The sequence below is a fragment of the Lonchura striata genome, chromosome 5, assembly GCF_050655825.1.
Source record: "Lonchura striata isolate lonStrDom1 chromosome 5, ASM5065582v1, whole genome shotgun sequence".
NCBI lineage: Eukaryota > Metazoa > Chordata > Aves > Passeriformes > Estrildidae > Lonchura > Lonchura striata.
The window spans coordinates 35,519,909-35,533,740 of record NC_140707.1 but is presented as its reverse complement, the minus strand read 5'-3'; the positions used below and the strand labels follow the sequence as shown (position 1 = coordinate 35,533,740).

The 13,832-nt window shown below is 47.7% G+C and overlaps 1 protein-coding gene across 6 annotated transcripts in view; it reads left to right on the top strand.

Annotated features, from left to right (window-relative positions):
- The window catches only part of CREB3L1 (cAMP responsive element binding protein 3 like 1), a 44,900-nt gene that overhangs the window by 24,942 nt on the left and 6,126 nt on the right, over positions 1–13,832 (top strand). For 2 of the 6 annotated variants that reach the window (XM_085581804.1, XM_085581802.1), the window contains exons 3-10: positions 3,716–3,876; positions 5,438–5,516; positions 6,429–6,589; positions 7,232–7,381; positions 8,158–8,216; positions 9,764–9,910; positions 10,019–10,087; positions 12,341–12,440. In XM_085581804.1, coding sequence (XP_085437930.1) covers positions 3,716–3,876; positions 5,438–5,516; positions 6,429–6,589; positions 7,232–7,381; positions 8,158–8,216; positions 9,764–9,910; positions 10,019–10,087; positions 12,341–12,440 — 926 coding nt within the window. The remainder of the gene's footprint in view (positions 1–3,715; positions 3,877–5,437; positions 5,517–6,428; positions 6,590–7,231; positions 7,382–8,157; positions 8,217–9,763; positions 9,911–10,018; positions 10,088–12,340; positions 12,441–13,832) is intronic. The other 4 variants (XM_021533404.4, XM_021533401.4, XM_085581803.1 and 1 more) reach the window with 3 other exon arrangements.

The window sequence follows — 13,832 nt, the reverse complement described above, 5'->3', positions numbered from 1 at the left end:
AAAAACCAGTGAAATGAAGACCGCCTGCATGAAGTTATCTCAAGGACTCCTCTCTGAGACACTTAGCACCACTTCTCCTTCTCTCCACTGTGTCTGCACATGCCCTTCCTTCAGCTGTTATGTCTCAAAGACAAGACCATGACTCTTGAATGGAGTGTGACACTGATCCTTGGGTAGAGGCCAGCACAGGGTGTACAGTGCAGAACCCAGGAAAGTTTGAGATGGGCCTGGCACTTGCTCTCTGAGCGTGCAAATCAGTTTTATAAGGGAGTAAGGCCTAGCAGTATGATGGCAGGTATAGGAGTATCCATGCACCTAGTCCTGCAGCTAGATAATTCAGTTCATATTTCCAGGGCTTTTTTGGCTCATAATTGCATGTGAGTCATATTCTAGTGAAACCCTGAGTCAGGTCCAGTATTTGCAACACTGTGCAGTCCTTTTGGCACAGCTCCATCCAGTCTTCGTCCTTTTAGACATTCAGTTCCAATTAATTACCCAGAAATGGTTTTTCTTTAACATTAAGCAAGCTCTTCTCAGTCTGCAGAGCTCCTCAGGAATGCCCCTGCTCTGTCTAGGCTTGGAGCTGGCTGAGGATTGCTTTTTATCATCTTTCTCCCAGCTTCTCTGCAGATCTTGAAAACTCTTCCAAATCCTGCCCCTTCTCACATGGTTCCCACTAACACAAGTCAGCTAGGGCAAGCCACTGGGTGCCTTGTGACCTTGCTTATCAGTGGAGTCTGCTTTCCAGATGGCTTGTGCATACGGACTGGCTCTTTCATGTCTCAGTACCAGCCCTAAGTTTTGCAGGGTGTGATTTGATGCCAGGAGCAGGGAGAGCCAGGGTTGTGCAGCACAGTGGGCACTGGACCAGCCTCAGGTTAGTGCCTGCCCTCCTGTACAGTTCCTGCTTTCTCACTGCTCTTTGCCTCATTTCCTCAGCTCCGGGCAGCTACAGATACCACTCAGCCATATTTCCTCCCAGTATGTACAGAGCATCTACAGAGTATCTAGAGCAGAGGATGAGTGTCATGGCATGCCTCATCCACCAACATACAGTGAAATCTGCAGTGTTACAGTGTTACCTGTGAAACATCCTCTCAGGCAGCAGAACCTAGACGCGTCTACAAAAGATGCCTACTCCTTAGTCCCTCATTGAACCTCTGATGGCTTATTTGTCTCTGATTCTATAACCCAGTCACTCCCCAGAAGAATCTCTGAGGGTGGGAAAGAGAGCAGGGTCAGAATGTAGACAGGAAATGGGAGGACGGCACATACTTATTTGGGTGTCTGCTCCTTGGCCTGTCTGGACTGACAGCACTGGGGGCTCCTCTCTCACTGAGTCAAGTCTGATCCGGGAGAGCCCTTGGTGGTCTGCTCTCCCTTGTCTGATAAGTTGCTCCAGCAGCAGCCCTCACAGAAAGAGGATACCCCACACATCTGAGAAAAAGAGAAATGCAGATCTTTGCAACAGAAAGGATGAGGGAGGAAAAGGCTTCAAATGACAGTAAGGAACTTCAGAGTAGTCAGCAGGCAAAATGTTCTCATGGTGGGCATAGCAAAACCACATAAGAGTTTAAATGAGGAAAGCTGTGAACTCCTCAGAATTTTTCAAAGGGGTAGATTCAAGTGAATCATCTGTCAGGACTGACATAGGTTTAGTTGAATTTGCCTAGAACAGTGGGATAGACTGAAAGATCTCTCCCTCATTTCTGTGAAAGGCAGAAGTCAGTCCAAATTTTTTGGATATAAACACTTGTGGCTGTGTGACACTTTGCCTCCTTCTACCATAAGGGGTTTTTCTGCATACGAGGGTAACTACGACTTCACTACTAGCTGTGGGTTCAGTGTCCTTAGCAGGACAGAGGAAATAAAGTCCACTCTGTGTCTGCTCAGCAGGTTCTGTGTTGTCTCAGCTGTACCGTGCACCCCTGCCTGAGATGCTGCTTGATGACGTTAGCCCTGCTGCATTGTGGGAAGCTCTAGAAAGCAATCCAGCAGCACTGAGAGCTGCACATGCAGCTGAGGCACACATGCAGCAGCCACAGGAGCTGTGGCTGTGCTTGATGATGTCCAGTCACAGGTGCAGCTGGAAGGAGTGAACATCTGCTAGAGAGGCGCTTGTCTAGGCAGAAATAAGAGGTGCTAGACCAAAGATAGGAAAACAACATATTCCATTGGCAAGGCCAACATTGTGTTATCATATGTAATTCTTGTCTGAGCTTTAACACCACTCTTTCCAAGCAAAGGCCAGAGGCAGGATTCTGCCCTGGCCTCTCCTGAAAAGAGAGGCTGAGTAGGGCAAAGACAGTGTTGATGTACCTTTAAGTTAGACATACCTTTAAGTTAGATTAGATGGCAGCTCCCATGTGAGCAGCTTCTTGTTTGTACTCTTCTTTGTGCAGCCTTTTCTGGTGCAGAGAAAGACCTTTCTCCCTCTCTCCTCTTGCCAGGACATCTTCTGGACTGAGGCCTACACTGCAGAACTGCTCTGGGCAGCAGACAGCTAGACAGCACCCCTGGGCCTGACTGAGAGTGCTGCATGCAGAGAGCAGTGCAGAGAGGTTAGAGAATGAGTCAGACTGTGGCCTTGTGGAGGCAACTGGAGCTCTCTCTGGTGACACACTTAGCAATAGTCTGTTCTATGTCAAGCCAAATGTATTTTTCTTGTCAGATAAAAAGGGAAAGGGAATGGATGAGGATTAGGAAGGAGGATGCAAGGCTGCAGGCTGGCTAGGAGTAGCCTTTTGGTAGGCTGAAGTATTTGAAGAGCAAAGACGGAAACTTTAGAGCAGAGCCCAGGCAGTTCTTCTGCTTAACAGTCCTTTTCCCATCTGATCTGCAGTTTATCTGGCATCTCTACTGCTGGAGTCAAGCCAGGCTCACACCACACTCGTGCATGGGACAGAGCAGGCAGGAGGCAAGGGGAGCATGCCCCCATGGCTCCATTCAGTTCTCTTCAGACACTCCCTTTCCCTCACTGGTTCTTCTTGTCCCTGACAGCAATGCCAGCAATGCCAGCAATGGCAGCAGGGTACAGCTGTGGACAGCATTCCCCTGAGCAGCCCAGGGTAGAGAAGAGAGCCTCAGAGGTGAGACTGAGGGGAGCAGCTGTGGAAGCAGCCTCACAAGCAGGTGATGCAGGGCTTCCTTCCACAGAAATGGACTTTCCTTCTCTTGTGTTGTGCAACAAAACCCTGGTAGTTGGCACAACATCATCAGGCAGCCAAAGCAGCAATGTCAGTCTTTCACTGTCATCATGCTTGCTCTCTCACCAGCTCTCCAGCACAGAGATGGTGCTATTCTTGGTAAATCACCTGGCAGCTCTGTGATGCTGGCCATGCTGCCTAAGGAACAACAGCCCGGCATCCTCCTCTCACTGAGACTTAAATATAAATAAGCTCCAGAGGATGAGACCTAGACATTACTGGGGGAAGAAACCCTGCGGCAGTCCTCCAGAGCTTAGGCTGTACAGCCAGAGCCCAGCAGAGACACAATTCCTTTAGCTCTCTTCTGTCTGCTCCCCACACCCTGGGGAGCACACACTGGGGGTTCATTCGCTTTTGTACTCTGTATTGTGGGCCTGCACATGTTTGTGTGGTGACAGCGCCAAACTTGGACAGGCAACCTCCTCAGCCAGAGGAAGCTCTCTGCACAGCTTCATTTATCCTTGCCCTCTTCTTGCTGGAGTTTGACTTTCATGTTGTGCATGTTTCAGAGCTGGAGAATGGAGTGTGGTCACTGGGGCCCAAACTTTGCTCCATCATGGTGAAACAGGAACAGAACCTGCCTCTAGACCTGCCTGAGTCCCAGCTACCTGCCAGCTCCATACCAGTGCTGAACCTCAACCCTCTGCAGAGACTGCCACTCCCTGAGGAGGTGAGCTCATTTAAGATATGTAGGGAATCTGGGCTCTCACACAGCAACACCCCTGGTGATGCAGATGCAGACATGTGACTGCAGGGTCCTGCAAGGTGATTTAGCTACTGAACAGACAGGAGAAGGTGTTACAAAGCCCAGATACTGTATTATTTGTCATTCTCCTCTTAAAATGGCAACACAGATGGCTTTACAACCTTGGTTAAATATCAGCATGTTTCCTTGGCGCAAAAGCCAAAAGAAAGCTTTAAGCTTGCACCTACTGGAGATCTGTCCCCTCCAATATGCCAGTATTTCTGTAGCCACTCGTGGCTTATTTTCATTTTTTGGAGAACAGTGTCAATTAATCTGATGCCAGTGACCTCACTATTCATCCATATCAACCCCTGCTCTGCCACTGTCTTTTTCATGGCTTTGGACTTGTCACATGGCCTCTCACTGTTTGTAACTGCTCACTGGAAATGTTGGTCGCACTCCAGGTCCTGCTTGCTTTTTCCTATGAAGCAGCAGGATTTATTATTTCTGTGTTAACAAGGGGCCAACTCTTTTGGTCATATCTATGTTCTTAAGAAGTCTGTTTGTCTGAAGGAGATTCACTTATGCCACTGGTATGTGTAAGTTGAGGGCTTAGTTCAGCTGGCCTTGAGTCCAGCTGTGTTGGATGAGAAGGTCTGACCAGTCTCAAACAGACCTTGCCTATCCTGTAGCAGCTCAGTAGATAACAGTAGAGCATCTCTGGGGTTCACTTCCTTTTTTCACTCATGTTGAACATCTTCCCATTTAAACAACCATCCAGAACAAATGGGTTCTTCCAGCCAAAACTCTGCACAAACTTCCTCTATTATTTACACAGCTTGAACTTGCTGAGCCCTCCAATCTCTGCTGTGTATGCTCAGCAGCCATACCATGGTACTCTCTCAGCTGTGTTTACAGTCTGGAGGAGTTTGCAATGTGTCTGTTTAGTGTAAAAACTCCACCCTATGGTGGGCTGGGAGCTGGCAAGCCAGGAGGCTGAGGGGCAGCATAACGCAAATGGGAGTAAATTTACTCTTTATTCAGCTCTCAGTCCCCTCCGATTGGAAACAGTTGCCCAGTGGCCCTGGTGAAAATCACATGAACAGGACAGCATGGTTTTTCTGTTTCTGTACAACCTCTATACTCCCATTTATAATGAAGGCAGATCAAAGAGGGATTTCCCATGGTAATGCAGAGGCTGGTTTAAATTACACTGTCTGGGTCTATCAGATGAAGAATTGCCAAGAATAAAAGTCTTCTCCCTTTTGGAGATACTCAGCTCAGTGCACTGCTTAGTAGCACATCCATCTGCCAGTGCCCCTTCCTCTGTAAATGTGTTTGCACTCTGTGTGCCCAGCAGCTGAGACTTCAGGGGCTTATGTTTGAACCTTGATTTCCTCTGTGGTGGGAGACTCCTTTGGGGTAGAGCTGTGAGATGGTGCAGGTCAAACAGTAGGGGATCAGTGGCTATGGACAGAACGGGTGGGAGCCTTCTGGGCAGGGGAGGTGGCAGTGGCCAAGAGCTCTTTCTGTCTCTCTTCCACAGATTCCTATAGAAATGACTCCAGCGCCTGTGATCAAAGCTGAACCCAAAGAGGTGAACCAGTTTCTAAATGTACCTACAGGTAAGAAGATGGAATTCCCTGGTCAACTGTATTACTCAGCTATAGATCGTTATTACACAGGGCGGAAAGACACCTAAAGGCAGAGCTGTGCATATAAGGTAGCACTGGGGCAGAGAACAACAGAAGAGTGGGCACTGCACTGTTCTAACTCAGATCAGTGTCTGCATCAGGAGCAACAAACAAAATTGTTCAGACAGGGACTCCCAGGCAAAACAGGCTACTTCAGAGTTGGAAATATGCAAGAGTGCCTTTAAAATCCTCAGAGAGACTGCAGAGCTATCCAAAAATAACCATCTGAAAGTCAGGAAATTCAAGATCCAGTTTAATTTGAAAGAAACCCAAGCATCTGAAAATCTGCCGATGCACAAATGAAAGCACTATGGGAACTCCCACTGCCGCAGAGAGACATTCCTTAGGCATATTCCCACCTCCATTAAGGCCCCTAGGGCTCTCCAGTACAAAGTGGGGACAGTTTTCAAGTGCTTGGAAACCAACTGAGTGACCGAGCCCCGCTGGATCAAGTGTGCTGGCAAGTATGTGAGCCCTGCAGTGCTTTTGGAAGAGCTTTGCTCTCACAGAGTTTCCTGTACTTGTGAACAGGCTATAGAGCAAAACATCACAGGCTTTTTACTTCATTTGGTTGACACTGGAGCACCTTATTGCTTTGTAAATACCTTCAGTTCCTTGGCAAAGCCCTGCCAGCTCCTCTGCAGTTCCTAGTTTAGCACATTTGAGGTCAGTCTAACCTCTGTCTTGGGCAGTGCTCAGTCAAGCCTTTTTCTCAGACTCAACTAATCTTGTGAAATTCATCATCCTCTTCTTTCAGCTCTGTGTTATGGCAGGGGACATAACCCTATGCCTGTACCAACAGGCTGACATGAGAGCCATTGACTCGATCTCCTTATTCCTTAGTAGATGACCTGGTGCAGATGCCTCCAACTCCACCCAGCAGCCATGGCAGTGACAGTGATGGATCTCAGAGCCCTCGGTCCCTGCCTCCCTCCAGCCCAGCCCGGCCTGCTGCTCGCTCTTCTACTGCCATCTCCTCCTCACCTCTCCTCACAGCACCACATGTAAGGAGGCAACAGGGCTGGGACACAGGGCTCCTTGCTGCTCAGAGGGGTTTGTAGGATTTCCTAGGCTTATGTGGAGGTTCCTGCCCTTGCAAAGGTCTCCAAGCTGAAATGCTCTGTCAAGGCAATGTGATGTCTTAGCACAAGGATGTGGAGACAAGAAATGCTCACAGGAGTGAGAAGAGGTACAATGAATCTTACATATCTACCAGCAGCTACCTTGTTTTAGCAGGTGCTATCTTTCATCCATACTTTGGGAAGTGACCTATGCACTAAGAGGACTTTCTGAGAAGGCTATTGAGAGAGAGGAATTACTGAGAATTCCCATAACCAGACCATTTTAACTGTTGCCCAGAAGTTTGTTGGCAGAGTCCTGCAGCGCAAGTGTGTAGCCAGCCTCACTGTGAAGGAACAGATGCCCTCCTAGGTAAAAGAGAAAAGGAGCTGCTGAGCTGTGCCCCCAGGATCAGGTTGAGAGTAGGAAAGAGCACTGCCCTGCACCTGTTTGGTGTCAGTGGGAAGCAGTATATTCCATTCTGATGTGCTCTGCACGTGTCCTCTGGCTGCTCTGCAAGACTTTAGGGAGGATCACTAGAGTAGAACTCCTTGCTGACTTTGATGAATGCTCTCTGTGTGTTTCAGAAGTTACAAGGGACCTCTGGCCCACTGCTCTTGACTGAAGAGGAGAAGCGCACCTTGATTGCAGAGGGTTACCCCATTCCTACCAAGTTGCCCCTCACCAAAGCAGAGGAGAAAGCACTGAAGAGAGTCAGGAGAAAAATCAAGAACAAGGTGACTGCAAAAAATGTAATCATTCAGTTCCCATGATTCCAGAGCATCTTCAGCTGGTCAGTGCTATAGTTACCCTCACCTCTCCATCTGCACTGCAGCTCAGAAAAGGTGGGATCGTGCCTTAGGTACACTAGCAGGAGCCTCCAAGCCCACAAAAATAGTGCCAAAGGGCATCTCTACTTGCATGCTTTGCATACAGCCATACCTGGGAAGTGTGTCTTCCAGCCCAGCTCCTGGGAGTGTGTGGTGTCAGAAAGGGTCCACAGATCAGACAAACTGGTAGGTCAGGCCTTGTTGCAAGGACAGGGAAACCAAAGCCATTGCATGGTGCAGGACGGGTGATGCAGAGTGTTCACTAGCCAGGCAGAAGGCTGTGATACTTTAGACAGGGATTAGAAAGCATCCTGTGGAAGAAATGGTGAGACTGAACTAATCACTCAGTGACTCAGAAGTGGCCTGGGGCAGAATCAGCCCAAATGTCGACAGCACATACACGTGTGAGTCAGTGGAGTGGAATGCAACCCTGAAGATGCTCTCAGCACCAAGGGGCACAATGCAACAAATGGTTGCAGGCTACAAGCCAAGGAAGGCTGCATACCTACAGCATCAATCCCCCCCAGTTTTGGCCTAGAGATCAGCAGGAATGGCAGAATGGAAAGCAGTCCCCCATTTTGCCTTGCACTCCTGCTGTGTGTGCAGGAGACAGGCAAGATGCATGAGCCACAAAAAAATATCCAGAGGCTTATGATACTGACTCCTCCCTGTCCCCCTCACAGATCTCTGCTCAGGAGAGCCGCAGGAAGAAGAAAGAGTATGTGGAATGTCTAGAGAAAAAGTAAGTTTCTCCTTCTCAGTTTTACTTTGAAAAAAGGAATCCTAACCATGCACAGGCTGCCTTTCTAGTGTTTTGTCTCTGAATTGCTCAAAAAATACAGTTCCTTGCAAGGCTGGCTGCCCAGGAGTTTGGTTTGGGATCCTGCCCCTACTCTCCTCCCTCCTAGAAATCCTTTTGCGGGATAAAGATTGGTCAAGAAATTTTGTGTTTCCGACTGCTTCATTTGGCTGGTCCCCTGCAAAAGCAGGCCATTTTGGCTGCCAGTGTGGTGGGATTATGGGTCTCCCCACTAGAAGTTGCTTCTATTTTATCTGTCAAGTTGTTTGAGGGAACTGAACATGGCTTTTTCCCCCTTCTCTTCCCATGAAGGTGGACACACAAACACTTGACAGCAAGAAAAACCTTGCATTACAGTTATTCCCCACTCTCCCCCACTTCCACTCTCTGCATTAGCTTTGTTTTTCTCCTTTCAACCTTTTTTTTTCTCCTATGCATGGCAGGCATAAGCCTAAGGTGATGTCACATTACACTGAGTAGAAAATAACTCCTATACTAGCAACCCCTAACGCACATTCCCAGGCAAAGAAGAATGCTGGAATCCAGGCACAAATTCATGTTTCTGTATAATTACCAGCTTCTTCCCAGTTACTAACACCATCTGAGATCAGCAAATGGAAAAAAAACCAAAAAAACAACACCCAAATCCAACTTTAATTAACTCTTCTCCCTGATGCTATTTATCTTCTCTAGTTGCACAGAAATGCTCAATTAAAGAAGATGATTCAAGGTGCCTCCATGTGCATAGGTACATCCAGGCATCAGAGCACATCACCTCCAGCTAGTGTCCCATATGAGGACCTTCAAGCCAGGGCTGGGGAGTTGGTTCACCTCGCTCAAAGGGCAGGTCCAGGGCGTTTGGTACTGGGGCCTCCTCCCCAGATGTGGCTGTGGTGCCTGTATGTTCTAAGCAGTTTGTTACGCTAGAGCATTGCTATGACAGATGGCTTACAAACAATGCCAGGTTTAAATGTGAACCAAAAGCAGCATTCAGTGATTTTTTTTTTACTAGAACATGTCTTTGGTCAGCTTGGCTTACTAAAAACTGGTTTGTCAAAACCTGTACTTGGGCCCTTCCCCATTCAGTTTGACACTTTTGCTGGAAGCCCAGTTTTTGCACGGAATGCCTGGTTTAAAGACTGTGATGTAAACCTTCAGCAGGATCAGGCTGTGTCTCTTGCCTTTCTCCCGACTTGGAGGCACTCCCCGTGCCTTGTCCCAGCTGCAGCTCAACCACTTTCCCGTCGGAAGCCGTGGGAAGGAGCCTGCAGGTTCTCTGCTGCCCTCAAGTGCCTGCAGTCGGAGCTGGCCCAGCATTTGCACAGAACGGCCTGGATTTCACAGCCACTGCGCAGAGCCCAGGGCAGGTTCCCAGGGAGGGGTCTGACTTTGTCACCTTCCTCCTTTTTTATGCTTCTTAGGGGGTTTGGAAGTGATGGAAATGTCTGCATAACTTTGGGTCTGTCTTGACTTGACCTGTGTGTTACCAGATGTTCCTGTCTCTCCCAACTCTCAGAAGACCCTGAACTGAGAACTGTCAGATGTAACTGTCTACCTGCAGTCTCATTCGTGCTTCACTGGGGCTGGCTGCAGTCAGGTGGGCCAAGTAACATTGGATTTCAGGACCGTATCTGCAGGTGACAGATTAAGCCACTGAGTCTCCATACCCCATGAAAAGCAAGGACTGCATTGTCTTAATCTCTCTGGCCTTTGGGACTAATCGGCTATGGGTTTTATTTCCACAGGGTAGAGACATACACAACAGAAAACAACGAACTCTGGAAAAAAGTGGAGACCTTAGAAAATGCAAACAGGTAAGAGGAGCTAGACTTGACCCTCTGTGGGTAGGGCAGGGTGGGTAGTAAGGGAAGTCAGGAGCGCTGGAGTGGGGGGACAAGAAGAGAAAAGCAGGCTCCTCCAGCTCCTGGACGCGTGCTGCTTGGCGAGGTGCTGGTTTGCAGCCCATGACAGCAACGAGGCAGCTGGGTTTGGTTAGCGAGCCTGGAATGTTTGTGTTGGGATGCCAGGACACTCTGCAGCAAAGGGAGGGAGGGAAGGCATGGTTCCCATATCGCTTTGTCCTTCTCCTTGCAATCCTTTGGGCTCATGCTGCCTTCTCCATTCCCCTCCAGGGCTCTGTCTGTCTCCAGGGCAGATGCATTAAGGGACACCCCTCACACCAGCCTCTCAGACCCACTGTTTCTGCTTTTGGCCTCTTCAGAGAAATACAAGGCCCTGGGCATATTGTAGCTGTTTCAGGTTTCTCTTGAAAAAACTGAACAAACTTGGTGAATATAGGGAAAGCCCATTCTTCTAACAAAAGTAGAGATCCCAACTCCCACCAAATCCAGGGCAATTAGTTGTGCATATGGTGTTCCAACCCTTTCTCAGCATCTTTTGGGCAAAGCAAGCCCAAAGAATCTCTGTCTCATCTGCTGCACTGCTCACCTGAAAGGAGCAAGCTTGCTCCCACAGTCCCAAAGTTCTCTCACTCAAGGCTCTGGTGAGCACTTGTGCTTCTTATATGCAGAGCTGGCCAACTAATCACCAGGGGAATTTTCTTCCTTGGAAGCAAATAATGAAGACTTCCATCCTACAGTGGGGAAGGCAGCTGAATCTAGAGGAGAGCCCAGTTCTGCCCTCTCTTACTGGGCACAACAGGTGTGAGGAAGGGCAGGGTAAACTGCAGGGGATGCTTGTTTCTATAGTTCCATTATATCAGCTTGAATTGAAGGGGAGAACCACAGCCAGAGAGCCAGTTCCTCACCCACTCAGCTGCCATGACAGCTCTTGGAGTACTCGTAGAGGCTTCACTGCACACCTTCCTCCCATCCATGACATGAGTGCAGTGGCCTTGGCTTCCAGGCCTGACACTGGGACTGGGGTTTGCCAGGCATGGTCTGGCTGAGGTGTGCGAGAGCCAGAGGTCTCCTGTCTGCCAGAGATACAACTGCTTAGCTGTTTTCATGTATGGGGCACAGTTTGCCCCCTGGTCTCTCTGGGTGTATGGGCAGCCCTGCTGCTGCAAAAGTGTGAGCCCCACCCTGAAAAATCAGAATGCTGACCTAAAAGCCAAAAGATTTTAATTTTTTTCCCCTAAAATACACATCATGTTCTTTCTAATTTGGTTTGGTTTTTGAGCAGTGCCAGTGGGACACTCTGGGCTTCTCTCCTTCCACATGTACATGGAGCAAAACAGGATTTGGAAAGGGATAAAGCCGGGATCCTCCTGCAATCTCCTGGTTCCAGGACCTGGCATTTTATGAAAGCTCAAACATATTTGTGTAAAACTGTCAGTGCTCCCAGAGGGCAAGTCAACAATAGTCTCCATTTCAATAATATGCAACTCCTGGGAACTGTGTGCCCTGTAGTCTCCTTCATCCCAGATTCCTTCACCAGCTCAGTGAAGGGTTCAGTAGCTCTTGGTAACACCTACCACTGTTTTGTATTATGTGTGCAGATGCCCATGAACAGTTAAATGGGGCAGAGAGACCTTAGCATGTGTTCCAATCAGGGCAGTCAGAGAATGAATTAATTGCTGAACTCAAGATTTGGCTTTGCCTACATCCCTCTGCAGAATTTGCCAAGACTGAAACAGCTCAAGAGGATCACAACTGTTTCTTATTTCTTTCTCCACAACAGTTTGGGGCACAAGTCGAGCTTCAGAGTACGTGTCTCTGAATGAAGTGGGAACAGGCAAGCCTGTGCTAAAGGTCTGACCTGTCTACAAAGTTCAGCCTCCATGCCAGAGCTTGGTTTTGTGGTACACTGGCTCTCCACTGCTCTGGGAATTGACTGCCTGGGCTCTCAGGCACCCAGGAGTCCTAAATAATAGTCATTCATAATAGTGGGCAGGTGCAGTGAAGGTAGTGGTGGACCCACTGATAAGACCCTTTTTTCTTTCTTGTTTCCCAAGACTGGTCAGAGAACTTAAGCAAAGGGGAGATACTTGTTTTCACAAGAATGGAAAATCAAGGTACAATGTGAAGCGGGTAGTGGTGTTCTGGTCTCACTTACTGTCTTCTACCTCCTTATTAAGTTTTGACATGCATTGTTTCCTATCACAGGACTCTGCTCCAGCAGTTACAGAAGCTTCAGGCTCTGGTAGCTGGGAAAGTCTCCAGACCTTATAAAATGGCTTCCACGCAGACTGGGACCTGTCTAATGGTATAAGCTTCATTTCCATCTTCCTTATTGGCCATACTTCTCCAGACAGCTTTGTTGATTGCCTGTCTCTGCCCTCTTCCCTGCTGTCCAGCTCTGTTGTCAGTTACATCTGCTCTTTCCTTTTGTGTTACAGTCACCAGAGCTGGGCCCTGTGTCATACATACATCAGTTGTTTATGCAACAACATTAGAATAATTCTTGCATTTTAACTGCTTTCTTCTTTGAGCAAAAAAGCACTTTGTTTGCTTTTCATTAGCTATTAGCCATTCAGCAAAAATCTTCAATGAGCTTCCATTGTAATGGGCAGAGTTTTCTTTTGCTGAGCTGGTAATGCTTAATGTTTAACTCAGCAGGGGAGATGAACACTCCAAGTATTCATCCCAGTGGGCATTACCTTGTGTTTATCAGCAAGAAATGGCATCTGTTCTTGCTATGCCTGCACACAGGCTTTTTAAAATCCAGCTGGAATTCTCTTTGTCCTTTTGACTAACCATAATAATTTGGGGTTGTTTTGGTAATCCCTGTTTGCTTCATAGTGGAGGATCATGGTTAATAAATATTGGCTTCATTGAGGAGTTTTAGGGCATGCCAGTGTGTAGCCATAAATAAATTGCTTATTCTTCATCTCTTTTTTTTTTTTTTTTTGCTGGGGGAAATTTCTGATCCATAGTAAAAATAAAATCTTCACCCTGTGACGTCTCTGCAGGATTGTTATAGTAGCTGCTCGTGACAAATTTGTTAGAGTTAGTTATCTGTATCTGGTTATCACTTCTGTACTGTTAGCAGTTATAAAATGCAAACAGATGGTGAGGTACTTGCCCCACTTTCTCAGCACCCTCAGTGTCCTGAGGGATTGTTTTTTGGTCCCAGTTCAATGAGTTTCCTTGGTTCCAGAGCCCCTGCTCTGTAATTTCAATCACATCCTACTTTCAAAATCTGCTCAACCTTTTGCTACTCTTTGCTGCCCCCATGTCAGACCAGATTTTAATGACTGTCTTTTTTTCCCCTGCTCTCTGTCTTCATTCCCAAGTTCTTTCCACATTTTTGGGTGTGACCCAGCTGAGCTCAGTGACTCATTGCTCCTTAATGCAGCAGCTCATCAGAGCACCCCTGGCTCCAACAATTCTTCAATGCTACTACCTGGAATAAACAAGTCAATAAGAGGTGCCTTGCAAACATCCCCTGTGCTACAGGCTGATATAATATCTAATTTAGCTTCCCAACAATGTCCTATGTCTCTTTGCTACTCCCTTTTTTGCAGGCATCTCAGCCCACACACCCACTTCTCTCAGACTTCCTAGCTTTGAAGCATTTCAAGAATTTGTAATTTGCTTTTCTATCTTTGACCAGTTCCTTTCATAAGCCTCTGAGTTCTCATTTTCCATTTTCAAA